General features: G+C 39.8%; 2 protein-coding genes across 4 annotated transcripts in view; both read right to left on the minus strand.

Moving 5' to 3' along the window:
* The window catches only part of FAM151B (family with sequence similarity 151 member B), a 786,337-nt gene that overhangs the window by 420,797 nt on the left and 347,531 nt on the right, over positions 1 to 18,009 (minus strand). The gene's annotated exons all lie outside the window — the stretch shown is intronic.
* CKMT2 (creatine kinase, mitochondrial 2) overlaps positions 6,001 to 18,009 on the minus strand; it is a 39,766-nt gene continuing 27,757 nt past the window's right edge. For 2 of the 3 annotated variants that reach the window (XM_070743096.1, XM_070743097.1), the window contains 5 exons: positions 13,391 to 13,514; positions 12,147 to 12,281; positions 11,813 to 11,938; positions 6,802 to 6,964; positions 6,040 to 6,262 (listed from right to left, as the gene is read on the minus strand). In XM_070743096.1, coding sequence (XP_070599197.1) covers positions 6,845 to 6,964; positions 11,813 to 11,938; positions 12,147 to 12,281; positions 13,391 to 13,514 — 505 coding nt within the window. In that variant the 3' untranslated portion in view covers positions 6,040 to 6,262; positions 6,802 to 6,844. Of the gene's footprint in view, positions 6,263 to 6,801; positions 6,965 to 11,812; positions 11,939 to 12,146; positions 12,282 to 13,390; positions 13,515 to 18,009 lie in introns of all 3 variants that reach the window. The other variant, XM_070743095.1, reaches the window with a different exon arrangement.

The raw sequence follows: 18,009 nt of genomic DNA on the forward strand, positions 1-18,009 counted from the left end.
CACCAAACAAACAAACAAACAAACAATTGTTTTTGGAGAGGGGCGGCATACAAATCTAATAAATTATTATTATTATTATTAAATAAACAAATAAAATAAAAAGGAACTACAGTATCTGTGAATGTGCGAAGTAACAAAGGGCCAATAAAAAAATACCAAGAAAGGGGATATATTGCAAAATAAAACTGAGACCAGTGAGAGAAATAGCTGGATACAAACTTTCAAGGTAGGAAGTTATAACAATCTGTTCTAGGGACTGGTGTAAATAATCAGAACTACAGGAATTATTTAATTACAGTGATCCCTCGATTACCTTCCAAGACCTCCCGCGCTAATCGATTTTCTGTGTTATAGTGGTGCGGAAGTAAAAACACCATCTGCGCATGCGCACCCTTTTTTTTCATGGCCGCACATGCGCAGATGGTGGAGTTTGCGTGTGGGCAGCGGGGAAGACCCAGGGAAGGTTCCTTTGGCCGCCCAACAGCTGATCTGCTCCGCAGCGCGGAAGCAGCGAGGAGCCGAAGATGGAGTTTCCCCGTTGCCCAGGCAAAGGGGAAACCCCATCTTCGGCTCCTCGCTGCTGCCGCGCTGCGGAGCAGATCAGCTGTTGGGCGGCCAAAGGAACCTTCCCTGGGTCTTCCTGCTGCCCAGGCAAAGGGGAAACCCCAAGAGAGCCAAAAGAGCACCGGGCCGGTTGGTTCCCAACCAAAAGAGTTTACCCCGATTGTCCTCGGTGGGGGAAAACAGCACGTCGCCAGGCTCCCCATCTTCAAGAGAGGCGCGACGGCTAGCCAGGATCCACGCAGGGGAGAAAAGGCGCGCGCTCCCAGCCGCTGCGCCCCGCTTGGAGAGCAGCGGCGAGCAGAGCACAGAAGACGACGAGGCTTTCGAGGGCTCCAAGGCGGGCGGCGGTGCGTCCTTCGAGCACGCCGGCGGCGACCCCAAGCTGAAGGTGGCCACCACACACACACACGCCGCCGCCGCCATCCACCCCGCCGGGTTCCCCGCTTGCTACCTCTTCGCCTTCTCCCGCCTCCGAGGCCGACCAGCCCAAGCCGCAACAGACACACACACACATACACGCACTCCCTCTCTCGCGCTCACACAGACGCACTCAGACAGAAAAGAAAAAAAAATCCCCAAAAGAGAGGGACAAGAGGCAGGCACAAAGCGGGGGCACAAGGGGAGCTGCCCGGCAGAGGTTGCTTTTTTTCTTCTCATGGGCAAGTGGAGGGGGGGAGAGAGAAGGAAAGAGAGAGAAGGAAAGAAAGAGATGAGAGAGGAAGAAAGAGAGAGAGAAATGATAGAAAAAAGGGGAGAAAAAAAGAGAAATGAGAAAATGATTGAAGCAGAGAATGACAGGAAAGAAAGAGAAAGAGACAGAGAAGTGACTCTTGGTGATGACGTATGACGTCATCGGGTGGGAAAAACCGTGGTATAGCAAAAAAACCGTGGAGTATTTTTTAATTAATATTTTTTGAAAAACCGTGTTGTAGCGTTTCGCACTAATCGAGACCGTGCTAATCGAGGGATCACTGTATTTCAATACATTACTGAAATTATTCTACCAATAAGTGGGTATAAACCCGTAGCTCCTATTTACAAGTAACAAGATTTTTAGTGGCACTTATCTTGAATGTTTTATATTTTTGTCTGATCCAATGCAAAATTAGGCATACTTGATTTCAATACATTTACATTTCTTTGATTTCACAGGATTGGGCTCTTATGCCCATAAGTAATAATGTTTAATTGCTCCTTGAAATTTAAGAACTTATTAGAGAAATATGCTGTTATCTCAATTTTAGCCAAACTGCTCTATATGTAAATATAATTAAGGAGATTGTTATCAGCAAAGAAATGCATTGCATAAAAGTTAAAACAATTCAATAAAATATAATTTAAATAATCCCTGTATACATTGTTTACATACAGCTAAACTATTGATACAGTAGTCTATTTCCCTGGATAGTACATATGATATACTTTGTGAAAACCGCTACAGCTAAATATTTGTGATAGCAAAAATATATCAATAAGAAATTTAATATATAAACCCAAGTTGCCTATGGTAAAAATATTTGCATGGTGGTATTCCAGGATCAGAAGGACTCCAGTGAAGTCTTTACCTGGAAAATACTTGCAATGAAACATGAGAAACCTGAGAAAACTGTAAAGATAGAATAGTAACAAATATTTTATAATCTACAGTATTTACAATAAATTTTTACTGAAAATTACCATAGCTTTTCTCCCCTATAACACTTTGCCAGTAGATGGAGATATGCACAAAGAACTAGTCTACTTAGCTTGTAAATAGTTGCTTCCCAGACAAGATATTGATTTAAAGATTTAAACTTCTTGATCTAAGCATTTACCATGGACAATAAACTAAAGGAAATAGTGTAAAATGCAGCCATATTTTAGCAATATTTTGGTTTCTCGTTCTCATTCTATCTCAACATCTCATTTCTAGTAGCTAAAACTGTACATAAATACACTATACAATCATATAGGCGTTGCTCCTTGTGATATGTTTTTTTTTAAATTCTACTCTAGTCTATAATTGTAGAATTCCATGATCATCTTCCATCCAAGTCTTATTCAATGCCAATCCTGCTCAATAAGCCATGCGAAATAATGCAACATTTAACAGATGGATTAGAATACCTTCAACTGAAGCTGTCCAGATGTACCGATTTTTAAATTGCAAATTTAAAGCAACCAGTGGTATTTTAAAGAGTTTTCCACATGTCAACAAACGAACCAGCAAACGTGAAAAACTTAAAAATATCACTGGTTATGACAAATCACCTTCCCAGGTTGAAGGAAATCAACAACTGTCAGATGACCTGAACATATTTTACTGCAGGTTTGAAAGAAAACTACAGCCACCTATCTCCACGATACCCATCTCACACACACCATCAACAGCCAAACCTCCTACAACTAACCCCATATGATTGGGTTCGCAGCCCCTAGTGACCACAGAAAGGGAAGTGCAAGAACTACACAGACAAAAGCTAGGCAAAGCTCCAGATGGCCCAGACAAGATAACTCTTTCTTGCTTAAAAGTCGGGGCTGACCAGTTGGCCCCCATCTTCACCCAAATCTTCAATAAATGGCTAGAGATGTGCTATGTTCCTTGTTGCTTCAAACACTCTACTATCATCCCAGTGGCGAAGAAGCCCACCATCAAGAAACTGAACGACTACTGACTAGTTGCTCTAATATCTGTACTTATGAAAATCTTTGAAAGGCTAGTGCTGTCCCACTTGAAAACCATCATGGATCCACTGTTGGACCTCCTGCAATTTACATACCGAGCAAACAGATCAACAGATGGTGTTGCTAATATGGATCTGCATTACATCCTACAATATCTTAAATCTCCAAAGAGTTATGCAAGAGTCCTCTTTGTAGACTTTAGTTCAGCATTCAATACCAGCATTCTAGATCAGTGATGGCAAACCATTGGGTGCTGAAAAGAGCATGAGCGTGTGCTATCGCGCATGTGTAAGTGTCCATATCCATAATTCAATGCCTGGGGAGGATGAAAACAGTTTTCCCCATCTCGTGGAGGCTCCCTGGAGGCCAGAAATGTCCTGTTTCCCAACTTCTGGTGGGCCCAGGAGGCTCATGTTTTGCCCTCCTCAGGCTCCAAAGACTTCCCTGGAGCCAGGGAAGGGTAAAATACCCTTCTCCCATATTCCTATGTAATTGTAGAAAAATAATTTCCCAGATATCATCAATGAAGAAAAAATAATTTTATATGGTATTTGGTTCCATTTCTTTCTGTCACCAGTTGCAAATAATCTTCAAATAATTAACCTATTAAGACTACTGAAACTAAGAAACAAATTGTATATTGGAGGGTCTGCCTAATAAGATCTAACATTAATAATATCATCTTCTCCTTGGAATCAAGCTGATAGAAGCCCAATATCTCTCAGATTAATATAAATAGCAACAAACCTTTGTACTTAGTTATCTATATTTTAGATAATCTGAGATTTAGCATCTGGTACAAAGCTATTATTAGAACAAACAGAACATCTGAAACAGAATTGAGAGAAATAGGGAAATCACACCAGATTAGGATTCATTTTTAAAAAAACTTTCCTTCCCATTTATAAAAAAAATTAAGACATAATCACATATTCCCTGAATCCCTGGCAAGACTTCTGAGCTGTTCTTCTTCCTGCAATGCATTTTCACCAGATTCTTTTCTCTGAAAAACACTTGAGCTGTTACCCTTGTGGCACTCCATGTGATGATTTATAGCAGAAGCCAAAACAAGATGTACTTGGTTAAGATATAAACAGTTGATTGAAAACTAGCCACAAGAATGACTGATAAAAACAACAAAGCTTTGTGATTCAGGAATCTAGGTTCCTTCACTGCTATCTAATTTGCTTATTTTCATATATACATGAAAGTCTATCTGCACGTCACAAAACATTATGTTAGATGAAACATTCTTGAAAAATCAAATGCAGTCTTTTGGTCTAATAAAATAATATCTCAATATAAATTGTATCTATTTGCTCACATCCAGCATGACTGTTTTCAATAAAGCATGAGAAAAAGAATTTTTTAAAATGCAATTAAAAAACAACTTCTATCTCACTTTATCTCGGTTTGAATAAAAATCAGTAGCACAATCCTAACTTGTAACTTGGCTTCAAATAAGCATTTTTGGAAATTACCAATAATATAACTGAAATCAATATGTATTTTATTTCTTACTAAGAATAAAAAACATTAGCAGATGTGAATTATAAATGTTGTTTTGTGTTGAGTTTGCAGACAAGACAGCAGAAGTTATATCTGGTGATTTTTTAAATTCAAGACACTGCTAGTAAAAATGTATCTTCTCAATTACTCTATGTTTATTAAGAAATAAATTTCACTGATTTCAATTGATTATTTGAGTAAATGTTAGATACTTTACCAAATTAGTAGCATCAAATTAAGAATAATAGGAGCCGGGGTGGCGCAGCAGGTAGAGTGCTGTACTGCAGGCCACTGAAGCTGACTGTAGATCTGAAGGTCAGCGGTTCAAATCTCATCACCGGCTCAAGGTTGACTCAGCCTTCTATCCTTCCAAGGTGGGTAAAATGAGGACCCATGGGGACAATAAGCTGGCTCTGTTAAAAAGTGCTATTGCTAACATGTTGTAAGCCGCCCTGAGTCTAAGGAGAAGGGCAGCATAAAAATTGAATGAATGAATGAATGAGAATATTGTTTTTGTTTAGAGGCTTTCTAGATCTGCTAATTTCTGTCTCTGTCTCTCCCTCTCTCTCTCAAACACACACACACACAGATACACACAGATAACTCTACACCTCCAGTAGTGATGTACAGCTGTATCCAATTCAGAGCTGAACTATTGGAGTCTTAGTTGTTTTGTTGTTTTCCTACAGACATTTCATCATAAGGCTAGGTAGCATCATAGGTGTACAAGATGATAGTGTCTGGCAGGGCAAGCTAAAATATGTAAACCAACGAACTCCATCCTCTGTGTTAGTTGATAGTATTAGGTAGCCTGGTAATGAAATATCAGCTAGAAAATAACCAAGCTCAGAGGGCACCAAGAAATCAACAAAAATTTACTCATTTGAATAAATTGAAAAGGGTGAAATTGCAAGTACTTGTTAGGGATTAAGCAGTATAGCAATATAGTTGTTTGGCTTGTGCATGAAGTATAGACATATTCCAGGCAGTGTGACATCATTGTAACATTCTCATGTAGAGCCTTAATTCCATGCATTAACTCCATGAGGGAGCATAACTGGAAATTGCTGTTATTGATAAGTAGTGAGATTGCCAATGGTTATGGTGACAAAATATCCTGGCATAGCTGCCTCATCTCTGATTCTGTTCTTTGGGATCTCACAAGTGTGAAGCTGGCATAATATCCTTTTGTGAAAGCGATAGGATTGTGTGTGCGAATCACTCCTGTCTTTTAAAAAATGAATTGAAAAGATACAGTATGTAGCATCTAAGCCATCAGAAAGCATTTATTTAGCATGCCACTAAGATCTCATTTTACATATAGTAATATATTATATTAATTTGTGCTTATCTAAAATGAAAACAACCAATATTTAACATATTTTTCTCTACTCAAAGGGAGTTTACACAGGAAAAAATAATAAAAATTCTTCATCTTGTCAGTCAAGGGTTGCCATCACCATCTGAAACCAATCTTGGCATATGGCACATTTTTGAATATGTGTATGCATGTGCGTCTATGAATCTGCCAGGAATAAATAAAAGCATTGAATTAATAGCTGAAATGTGAAGTAAAATGCATTGCTTGTAATAACTAATACTTTACTTTTATTTTTTGGCTCCCACTTATATATAAAACGACCATTTAAATTCATATGCACACACTACACCCTCTCAAACATATTGATGTCCAGAAACAGAAAGAAAGGAAAAAGGAATGGAGTTGGGTAAGAAGAAGGATTAAAGAAAGATGAAAATGCAAACAAAAGGAATGGAATGAGGACATTGGAAGAAATACTTGGAGAAAGGAAAGGAAAAGAAATGAAATGTGATTGCTTTATGTATGCTTTAAAACAAATTAATCTACTAATCTTCAAACGCAACCTGTTTCAGCAATGATGTTTACAACATTTTGTATTCTGCAGATGTCCATATCTTATGTTCTTGTCTTTTCCTCAGCAACCCTGTCCAACACCTGATTAATGGGTACCTATTTGAAGAAAAATGTTTCCCATATTTCTCTTTAATATTAAACAGGAATATAGAATACATAGTCACACACACCCAAGACCTATTTCCAGTCAGATGATAATTGCTGGAAGTAGTTTTATTTCTTGCCAAACTGAGGTAGTGGTGGTGGTATCTTGATGTCTTGACCTCTCTCCAACTTCTTTTCACACTCAACCATATAGTTCACGCCATCAATGACTAACTGGACAAGTTCCACCTAAAATAAAAGTAAAGGTTTCTGATATTAAGTTATGAAGTTATAAAACGATCAGGTAGCTCTACTGATAATTATTGACCACAACATTAGTATATCTTCAGTAAATATACCGTACTTTATAGTTCTTCCTAGACAATGTCATTGTCAGCAGTAGTGATGAAGAGGCAGTAGATGATACCATGGTAAGTAAACCCATGAAACGCTTACTTATTTCAATAAACATTAGGACAACAACTATAGAGCAGGGTTGTAAGGCTTTGGTCAATTTAGGATACACTAGGTGCCTTATGAGTTCTGCTATGGCCACTCAATTAGGAATCCTACTCAGGAAATTAGCCAGTTCCATCCAGTTTGAGCAAATGGATGGTTCCGTGCTTGGTAGTAAGCCAGCAACACATATAAATGAAAAGGTCATGCTACAAATTGGACCCCATCAAGAACAAATCTGTTTTGTAGTTGTATCGCAGATAATGGAGGCTGTAGTACATGGCTTGGGTTTGGCTTGATAAATGGGGCCTGACTATTTGTTGGGGAATGGTTGTAGATGGTCGGCCTTTACAACTGGCCCTCGGCCCTAATCCACCTCCACATGAACAGTGTGGAAGCATCAAGGAAGAGAGGGAAGGAGGGTTCCAAAAAATTACAGGAAAGGTGGCATAAATATGGCAATTTTTCTGTAATCTGAAGAGAATACAATGGGGAGGAGGAACCTTCACAAGGAAAGAGGAAAGGAAATATGCATCCTAGCCATGTTTCAGCTTCGCTTGTCTTGAGGTCCTGAGTGCTAACCAATTTTCATAGATTCTGTTAAATTCCAATACATAATTGGCATTACTTATTAGTAATAAGACCTTCCTCCTTCATAATTTGCTACTGGAGGATTGATAGGGTCTGGTGTGTGTCACTGAGGTCTGGTGAATGAGGATGAAGGGATACCTCTGCCCCAAATTTTCTTATTTGAGTTGAGGGCATGGATAAAGGGTGGTGTAGTTTTTTTAAAAGACACTTGAACACTAATATTCATCTTTATTTGGAGAAGTGGTCCTTAAAATAGGAGAAATCAAAAGGGTGAAGAATTAACAGTATTAGAAAAGCTTACAATTAAGGGCAGAAATATTCGATTCTGGTTGTAATTCTACACTTAGTTTTCCCTAATCAGTTGTCCTGCTTGGAATAAATGTAGGAATAGTGCATATGTATATTTAATTATACAGGTAGCTGTCGTTATCCATGGTTTAATTATACATTATTTTCCATGTCTCTAATAGGTAAATAGAGACCAAATTTCATTAGCTGAATAAGGGTCTTCATGTATCTGTGATCTTTCTTTTGTTTTGAGGAAGATTTTTGGGTATGTTTTTTATGACTGTAGCATATGAAGAAAATGGCATATGTGTAAAATAAATGGAAGGGTATAAAGTATATTTATTCAAGATATTTTTATATATGACTAGCTGAATACTGATTCTCCGCTAGGAAACTATGTAATTGGCCTTGATAAATCAACACTTACAGTTTGAAAATTAATGAGTAGTTAATCTCTCCTTCTCTCCCTCAGACTTGCCCCACCAAGCCTCCCCTATCTTATCCCCTTCTCTCCCTCAGCCTTGCCACACAGAAGCCTCTTGAAAAATACTGAGACTGTCAGCTTCTTTAAAAGTGCTTTCTTCTCGGTAGCAGAGATACAATTGAACTTGTGACTTCAGCTCTTGGTGCGACTGACTGAAACAGTCTCAGCTTGCCTCTTTTATACTCTCACTTTCCCGCTTAAACGCAACTGTCACTTTCTTTAATTTCCCGGTCAATTTCTAAACCAATCACATTTAAACAGTTCTGATTCAACTATTTACATAGACTTAATACATATTCAACACCTCTCCTATGTTATCCCGTTCTCTTCAGAGTTATTTTCAGGTTGGGAGGAGGAGTAGAACCAGCGGGGTGCTCCTGGTTCAGCCCGATTTGGCAAATCGATAGTGGCAGCAGCGGGAGACTCCGTCCATCCACCCGGGAGGCATGTGCAGAATTGTCACACGTGTGCGTGCTCAGGAGCGAACTAGTAGCAATGGGATTTAGAATCCACTACTGAGAAGAACATCTAACTAATTAGCATCAGAGTATGTTAATAATAATATACAAAATACTAATGCTTTGATGTTCGTTTCAAAAAAATCCTTTCTTAGCAAGCACTTAGAAGCACTTCCGGTCACAATTCAAAGTGTTGGTTATGACCTTTAAAGCCCTTCATGGCACTGGACTAGAATATCTCCGAGACCGCCTGCTGCCGCACGAATCCCAGCGACCGATTAGGTCCCACAGAGTGGGCCTTCTCCGGGTCCCGTCAACTAAACAATGTCGGTTGGCGGGACCCAGGGGAAGAGCCTTCTCTGTGGCAGCCTCTGGAACCAACTCCCCCCGGAGATTAGAACTGCCCCTACTCTCCTTGCCTTTCGTAAGCTCCTTAAGACCCACCTTTGTCGTCAGGCATGGGGGAACTGAGACATCTCCCCCGGGCATATACAATTTATGAATGGTATGTCTGTATGTATGTTTGTTTAGATAATGGGTTTTTAAAAATATTTTTAAACAGTAATTTAGATTTGTTGTAAATTGTTTTCACTTTGTTGTGAGCCGCCCCGAGTCTGCGGAGAGGAGCGGCATACAAATCTAAATAATAAATAAATAAATAAATAAATAAAGCCAAGAAGGACATACATGCCAAATTTCAAATTTGTAGGTTTTATGGTTCTAGAGATTTCATGATTCTGCATCAGTGTTTTTTGTTTTTATATATATAAATAAAACCCAAGTGGAAAGAGACATTAGTGTGTGTGTTTTTACTTCTGATTTTTAAAATCATTTTTGTGGAAGGATAGGCTACCAAAGAAGACTATAAGTCCCATGGCTTTTTCCTTCCTTCTTGTCCTTCTCCTGTATCAGATGATCCATCTGCCAATCAAATTTCAGCTCCCAATCAAGCAGGTAGGGGAAGATTGGGGAAGATGTCTGCCTGGGGGAATAAACGGAATCAAAGAAACAGAAATAGTGCAAACTTGGACACAAGAGGCATGCTGCTTCTTTGCCTGAGACTGGCACAAGGAAAAGTTCTTCTAGCTATTTCTATAATCTGAAACAGAGATTTGAAAGAAGAGAGGCAAGCCCAGCTGGGAACAAATGAGTGGGAAGGTAGAGAAACAGACTTGGGCAAAAGAGAAATAGCAATCAGAAAGTTTAAATAAATAAAACAGTTGGAATCATGTAGGAATATTGCTCTATGGAGAATGACAATCAGGGCACATAGGACTTAAGACAAAAGAAATTTAGAAGTCATCATTAAAGAAAAGTATTAGAGATACATAATAGAAAGATAGGAACTACTAGTGAATAATTGAATTGTGGAAATTGGAACTTCCTTTTGCGATGAATAGATTTAAAGCCCTTCATGGCACTGGACCAGAATATCTCCGAGACCGCCTGCTGCCGCACGAATCGCAGCGACCGATTAGGTCCCACAGAATGGGCCTTCTCCGGGTCCCGTCAACTAAACAATGTCGGTTGGCGGGCCCCAGGGGAAGAGCCTTCTCTGTGGCGGCCCCGGCCCTCTGGAACCAACTCCCTCCGGAGATTAGAACTGCCCCTACCCTCCTTGCCTTTCATAAGCTCCTTAACACCCACCTTTGTCGTCAGGCATGGGGGAACTGAGACATCTCCCCCGGGCATATACAATTTATGAATGGTATGTTTGTATGTACGTGTGTTTAGAAAATGGGGTCTTTAAATATTTTTAAATAGTAATTTAGATTTGTTGTAAATTGTTTTAACTTTGTTGTGAGCCGCCCCGAGTCTGCGGAGAGGGGCGGCATACAAATCTAAATAATAAATAATAAATAAAATAAATTTAGTTAATCACATTTTTCCAATATCCTACCAAAAATTACAGCCTTTTGTGATTTTATTTTCCTTAATATTATCCACACATATGTTAAGGTATTTATTTATTTTATTTTTTTATATTGCCACCTGATATACACAACCCTGAAAGGCACGCAATTGTAAAATGAATAAAACTGTATGCAGGTTGCTAAAAATAAACCAAAAATAAGATACACACCTGCTAGAGAATCATAGAAAGCACAGCTAAGACACATGCTCCATCACACACACACTCATGGCCAGTGTAACCATCAGCTCAGAAACCACTGAGTTGGATAAGGATTGTTTCTCAAATAAGAGAATATATTGTTGATATGGCAAATACTTTCAGACACTTAGTCCTAAAGATACTTTTTTTACTTTCTGGTTTTTCTTTGAAGACATTTTGCTTCTCATCCAAGAAGCTTCTTCAGTTCTAACTGGGTGGTGGAGAATGGAAGGATTTATACTCCTTGCAGACAGCTGGTCATTTGTATTTTTTTAGCAAATCATTAAGGCCACCTGGAGGTGTATGTGTTTCATCAGGGCCATCTGAGTGGTGCAAATGGGTGTAGAACCTTCTTGGAACTGTTCAAAGGACTGTGTTGTAGACTGGAGATAGATGATGTCCTATCCCACCCCTTCTGTTCAATCTGGACATAAATGGCCTCTTTGACTCCTCTTTAAAACCAGAGGTCCTCTCTGTCCAAAATTTCCCACCATGCAGTGAGAGCTGAAAAAGCTTCTTGAATGAGAAGTAAAACATCTTCAAAGAAAAACCAGAAAGTCCAGTTGCCTCTTGGAAAATCACCTTTGGGACAATCGTGACCTGGATGACTGAGAATCTCCTTAGATATTAAGACACTTGGGAAAATAATTGTTCTCTAAGGCATTGGCCCTTATTTTTTTTAAAAAGAAAACTAGGCAGAAACTTACCTCGGATCGGCCCATGCGATCTAGGTTGGAAATATCATACACATCTGCTACAGCTGCTGTGTCAACTCCACCTGTGCCTCGCTTCTGAAGCCTCAGGTTTTCCAGGATCTTTGAAAATCTTGGATCCTACAATACAAGAGACAATTACTTGAAAACAAAAATACTGAGCCTTTAAAAAAAATAATATGCATGTTTGTAAACACTTGTTCATCTAATTATTAAATCATTTCAGAAGAAGGAGGTCCATCACCACCTTTTTTCTTTTCTGGATTGATTTCACAGGCATCGCAAAAGATTATTTTAGGTTTAGGAGTCACATAAATTGCTTACTTACTTTACTAAGTTTTGGAAGTTTAACATGAACTCCTGCACGTAATCCAGTTCCTAGGTTAGATGGACAGGTGAGGATAAACCCTAAGTGTTCATTCCACATAAATTCCCATCCTTGTTCTTTAATTAACCTCTCAACCTGGAAAGGAAATAAAATCCAATGAATCACCATAGCATATTAACACGCCATCTGTGCACAGTACTAGTTGTCTGTATCCAGGCTGTTGTTTGTCAAATTCACAAGCTTCAACAGTCTGCTGCAAATAGAATAAGGACATTTTATCTATCAGATAAATCCATAAAGCAAACACAGGAATAGAGCTAAAGCTTCAGAGGCCAGATAGAACCCTAGATTAGATTTCACACTATATGTTTCAGTTTCTAGGACAGCACTACTGATTTTAGTCAGGGCTTCCATTTAGAGATAAGGGTGCTAAAATTGATATTCTTGATTTCTCGGCTGTTTAAAACTTTATCACAGCTGAGATCAGCTTAGCAGCAATGACATAAAAACAAAAAAGAATCTTATATTTGTTGTGATTCCGTCCGAGGCCCCTCAGGGAACGGCTGATCTTCTGTCGGTTTCCTGCTCAGAGGGGGAGGATGAGGAACAGGAGGTGCAGGCAGACGAGGAGGAGGAATCTCAGGCTGAGGAAGAGGGGGAACAGCCAGAGACCCCCGAGAGGGAGCTCTCCCCAGCAAGCAGCCTGGATTCCTTAGAGGAAAATGCACAAGCAATAATCGATCTGCGACAGAGAAGAGCAACACAAAGAAGGGACCAATTAGCTAGGTACTTTCAGCACTAAAGAGGCAACAGCTGGGTTTGGGTGTGGTGCTCTCTGGAAAGGCTAAAAGGCAGACCCACCCTTCCTGGCTTGTGGAGTATTATCTTTGGGAGTCCTGGGACCTGGCTGTGCTCTTTGGCGTCTTGGAATTCTGGTTTGTGACTTTGAATACTGAAACCTTGGGGGGGAAAGGTGGGGGGTCTTATTCTCTACAGTGGTGGGTGTGCCAGCAAGAAGGCTGCTGTATTGTCTGGACATCAGGACTCTGCTGTAAAGTCTCATAACCTGCCTGTGGGGAAGAACAGGTTTTTCTCTGTGTTTATTTTTCAAGCTATAAAGTACTTTTGCTTTTACCAGCGTGTCTGGCTGTTTTTTCCAGTTGGTGTTGAGGTCTGGGGGCACCCAGACAGAACAATATTAAAATTGAAAAATACATGGTTAACAGTCAAAGAAAAACATTCACCTCTATTAATCCACGGCAAAATCTTTCAAAAACCCGCTTCATGTTGCCGCCTTTTTCCATGGAGATCACTCTAATGTGATCCTCTTCATTGATCCAGATGAGGAATGTTTTATCATTGTTGTGCCTGGTTGAGAGATATGCACAATTCATTAGTGTTCTGGTCACAGAAAACTTCAAAAGCATCTTCACAGATGCTGGTCCATTCCCTTTTGTTATTTATCACCTTGGGACTTTCATGGTGGCATCAAAAATAAGGGTAATTCAAGATTCCCAAAGCTGAATTCCTCTCTCCACACAATCCCAAATTTCCAAAGTTATGTTAAAAGTAACAGCTATAATCCTATTAGTAGTGAACCGCTGCCATACTAGAACATTTTGAAACAAAGGCAACATGAGACTTATGCTGCTATGGGAACTGGTAATGGGAAAGCATGGAGGAACTTTTTGATTGGAAAAAGATGAATCTGTCCCTCAAGTCTAAAACATCATGAAATAGAAATGATGGGAGATACATCATCTCCATCTAAATTTTCTCTAATGGACTTGCTTGTTGAAAAATCCAGGAAAGAACGGGTACAGAAATGGAGAAAATCCCAATGAAATACAGATTTATCAGAAGTGAGGGCCCTATTGCAAGGTCCAACACCTGGCAACTTCAAATATCAACCAACAAATGCTCTACCCTCCACATCGGCAAAAAGAATCCAAACCACATATATGAACTGAATAAACAAATCCTCACTACCAACCAACACTCAGTAAAAGACCTCGGAATACTCATTTCAAATGACCTAAGTGCTAAAGCCCACTGCAACAATATCGCCAAAAAAGCCTCCAGAGTTGTTAACCTGATCCTATGCAGCTTTTGCTCCGGCAATCTCACACTACTCACAAGAGCCTACAAAACCTATGCCAGACCCATTCTCGAATACAGCTCATCTGCCTGGAACCCACACCGCATCTCAGACATCAACACTCTCGAAAACGTCCAAAGATACTTCACCAGAAGAGCCCTCCACTCCTCCACTCGAAACAGAATACCCTACGAAAATAGACTAACTATCCTGGGCCTTGAAAGCCTAGAACTACGGCGTCTAAAACACGATCTAAGTATTGCCCACAAGATCATACGCTGCAACGTCCTTCCGGTCAACGACTACTTCAGCTTCAACAGCAACAACACAAGAGCACACAACAGATTCAAACTTAATATCAATCGCTCCAAACTTGACTGCAAAAAATACGACTTTAACAATCGAGTTGTCGAAGCGTGGAACTCATTACCGGACTCAATAGTGTCAACCCCCAATCCCCTACACTTCTCCATTAAACTCTCCACGATTGACCTCTCCCGATTCCTCAGAGGCCAGTAAGGGGCGTAAATAAGTGCACTGATGTGCCTATCGTCCCCTGTCCAATTCTCTTTTCTTACCTCTTTTATCTTATATATTCTCTCCTCTCTATATATTCTCTTCCTATCCACTTCCCTTCTTTTTACTTCCTATCTTTATATATATATTCCTAATGTATATTCTCTCTCATATGTATTGTATATTGGACAAAGAATAAATAAAAAAATAAAAAAATAACAGCATCTGAGCGTCTGAGAGAAGTCCATTCTTTTTAAAATAATCAAGGTATTCAGGGCAGAATAAAAAACAAAAGGGCTTCTTAGGGTTGGCAACCTTAAATGTGCAGACTTCAAATCCCCAAATCCCGGAATATGGCTGAGGAATTCTGGGAATTTAAGCCCACACATCTTAAAGTTACCAAGGTTAAGAAACATTGCACCTGCCAAAGTCCTTCTTTGAAAAGTTGTTCCTTCTTTACTAGAGAGTAATATTAATTCTTCACAAGAAAATAACAGTTGCTCTCTTAAAACCCTTAAGAGATCCTTTACTGGGGTGCCATCAGCTTGGATGAGGCAAAGCAGGGATTACAGGAACTTTTTTTATCGCAGGAGTGACAGAATAATTATGTCACATGAATAGGGATAAACACAAGATTTCTAGATATTAACATTGTTATTTGTAGCAGGATGAGTAGCACACATTAGAGAATAAGAATTAAAATAATGGAGAATATCATATAAGCATGCAAAGAAAAATTGATTTAAGGGGAACATTTGTTTATTATGTTTATCTTTAAGATGATTTAAAACTTGTTGAAGCAGACAAGTGAAGGTATTCCATTGAAAATAATAAAACTACGTAGTCGTTAATAAAATACGTCTACGGAGAGGGGCGGCATACAAATCTAATAAATAAATAAATAAATAAATAAAACAGGGTGGATATTTCCCCCTCATTCTTCTTTTTGAAAATATTTATTTATTTATTTATTTTATTTGTTAGATTTGTATGCCGTCCCTCTCCGTAGACTCGGGGCGGCTCACAGCAACAATAAAACAATGTACGACAAATCTAATAATTTAAAAACATTAAAAACCCCATTATTAAAAGCAAACATACACATAAACATACCATGCATAAACTGTATAGACTCGAGGGGGGATGTCTCAATTCCCCCATGCCTGACGGCAGAGGTGGGTTTTAAGAAGTTTAGGAAAGGCAAGGTGGGTGGAGGCAATTCTAATCTCCGGGGGGAGCTGGTTCCAGAGGGTCGGGGCCACCACAGAGAAGGCTCTTCCCTTGGGTCCCACCAGCCGACATTGTTTAGTTGACGGGACCCGGAGAAGGCCAACTCTGTGGGACCTAACCGGTCGCTGGGATTCATGCAGCAGAAGGCCATCCCGGAGATATTCTGGTCTGATGCCATGAAGGGCTTTATAGGTCATAACCAACACTTTGAATTGTGACCAGAAACTGATCAGCAACCAATGCAGACTGTGGAGTGTCGGTGTAACATGGGCATACCTAGGGAAGCACATGATTGCTCTCGCAGCTGCATTCTGCACAATCTGAAGTTTCCGAACACTTTTCAAAGGTAGCCCCATGTAGAGAGCATTAGAGTAGTCGAACCTCGAGGTGATGAGGGCATGAGTGATTGTGAGCAGTGAGTCCCGGTCCAGATAGGGCCGCAACTGGTGCACCAGGCGAACCTGGGCAAATGTCCCCCTCGCCACAGCTGAAAGATGGTTCTCTAATGTGAGCTGTGGATCGAGGAGGATGCCCAAGTTGCGGACCCTCTTTGAGGGGGTCAATAATTCCCCACCCACCCAGGGTTATGGACTAACAGATGGAATTGTCCCTGGGAGGCAAAACCCACAGCCACTCCGTCTTATCCGGGTTGAGTCTGAGTCTGTTGACACCCATCCAGACCCTAAGAGCCTCAGGCACCGGCACATCACTTCCACTGCTTCTATTTCTATTTCATTCTACCAAGATAAATTGCACTACTGTTAAGATTTCTAATTCAAAGTCCAAGACTGCGTTTTCAATGGCTGAAAATGGTACATCAGCTGGCACCTTTGAGACTTGGGATTGTTTTCTCCCTGCCTGTTCTGCCCACATTCTGACATCCTGCCTGCTTTAGCTGCACTTTAGTGTCAGTTGACTTCACACGCGATCTGCTTGTTGCTGCTAGTCTTATTACCGAGGGTTGGTATAGAAATTTCTTTGGCATTCCCTGCCAAGGTTCAGAACACAGTGAGGCAAAAGGAAAATATCTCTTGAATTCCCTTTCCAGTGCAGCTGGGACTAATTAATTTATTATGTATTTGATTTATACCAAGCTTGTCTGATCTAGTGCGCATCTGAGATAAACAAAACTAGAGGTTTAAAACATAAATCGAAACAAACAGTAAATAAAAAAAATCACATAACAATCATTTGAAGAAAATGATGTGTCTTGGCAGATTTTCTAAATATTGGAGCCATGGGAAAATGCAACTGGCAAACCTGGAAGTAACAGGATTAAAGGAAACTTCTGATAGTAGAGCATCTTCAAAAGAATCTCTTAGGCAGGTCTTAACAATAAGACAGTTTTGCAGCATATGAAGTAGAAATTCAGAGAGTCAGATCCTAAGTTGCTTAAGGCTTAAAAGCTCAATCAATATAAATACATTTAACAAAGGCTAGCAAACAGTTGGTGACAGCCAGCTTGTTGTAGCAATTAAGGCATTAGGCCAGTGTTTCCCAACCTTGGCAACTTGAAGATATCTGGACTTCAACTCCCAGAATTCCCCAGCCAGCATTCGCTGGCTGGGGAATTCTGGGAGTTGAAGTCCAGATATCTTCAAGTTGCCAAGGTTGGGAAACACTGCATTAGGCTATGAACTGGGAGACCATGAGCCTAGGCACAAAGCCAGCTGGTTGACTTTGGCCCCAGTAATTTTCTCTTAGCCCTAGCAAAGGAGGCAACGGCAAACCGTTTCTGAAAAACCTTGCAAGGGATGTCTCTAAGAACAAAAGAAGAAAAACAGTTGGCCAATTAATTGTTTTGTGCAAGCATCACATGAATTTTGCATGTTGACAGTGCAGTAGAAGGTCCCTCAGATTCCATACTTGTATATCTATCTATGCAGTTTATTTTTATTTTAAAGACTAACATGGCTGTCTATTTTATAAATAACAACCCTGGGTACTTCAAAGTGAGATCAGTAAAATAGAAAAAGTAAAACGACATTAGATTAAATTAAAATTAAATGCAATTTATTT

Source organism: Erythrolamprus reginae, chromosome 2 (genome assembly GCF_031021105.1).
Source record: "Erythrolamprus reginae isolate rEryReg1 chromosome 2, rEryReg1.hap1, whole genome shotgun sequence".
Lineage (NCBI taxonomy): Eukaryota > Metazoa > Chordata > Lepidosauria > Squamata > Dipsadidae > Erythrolamprus > Erythrolamprus reginae.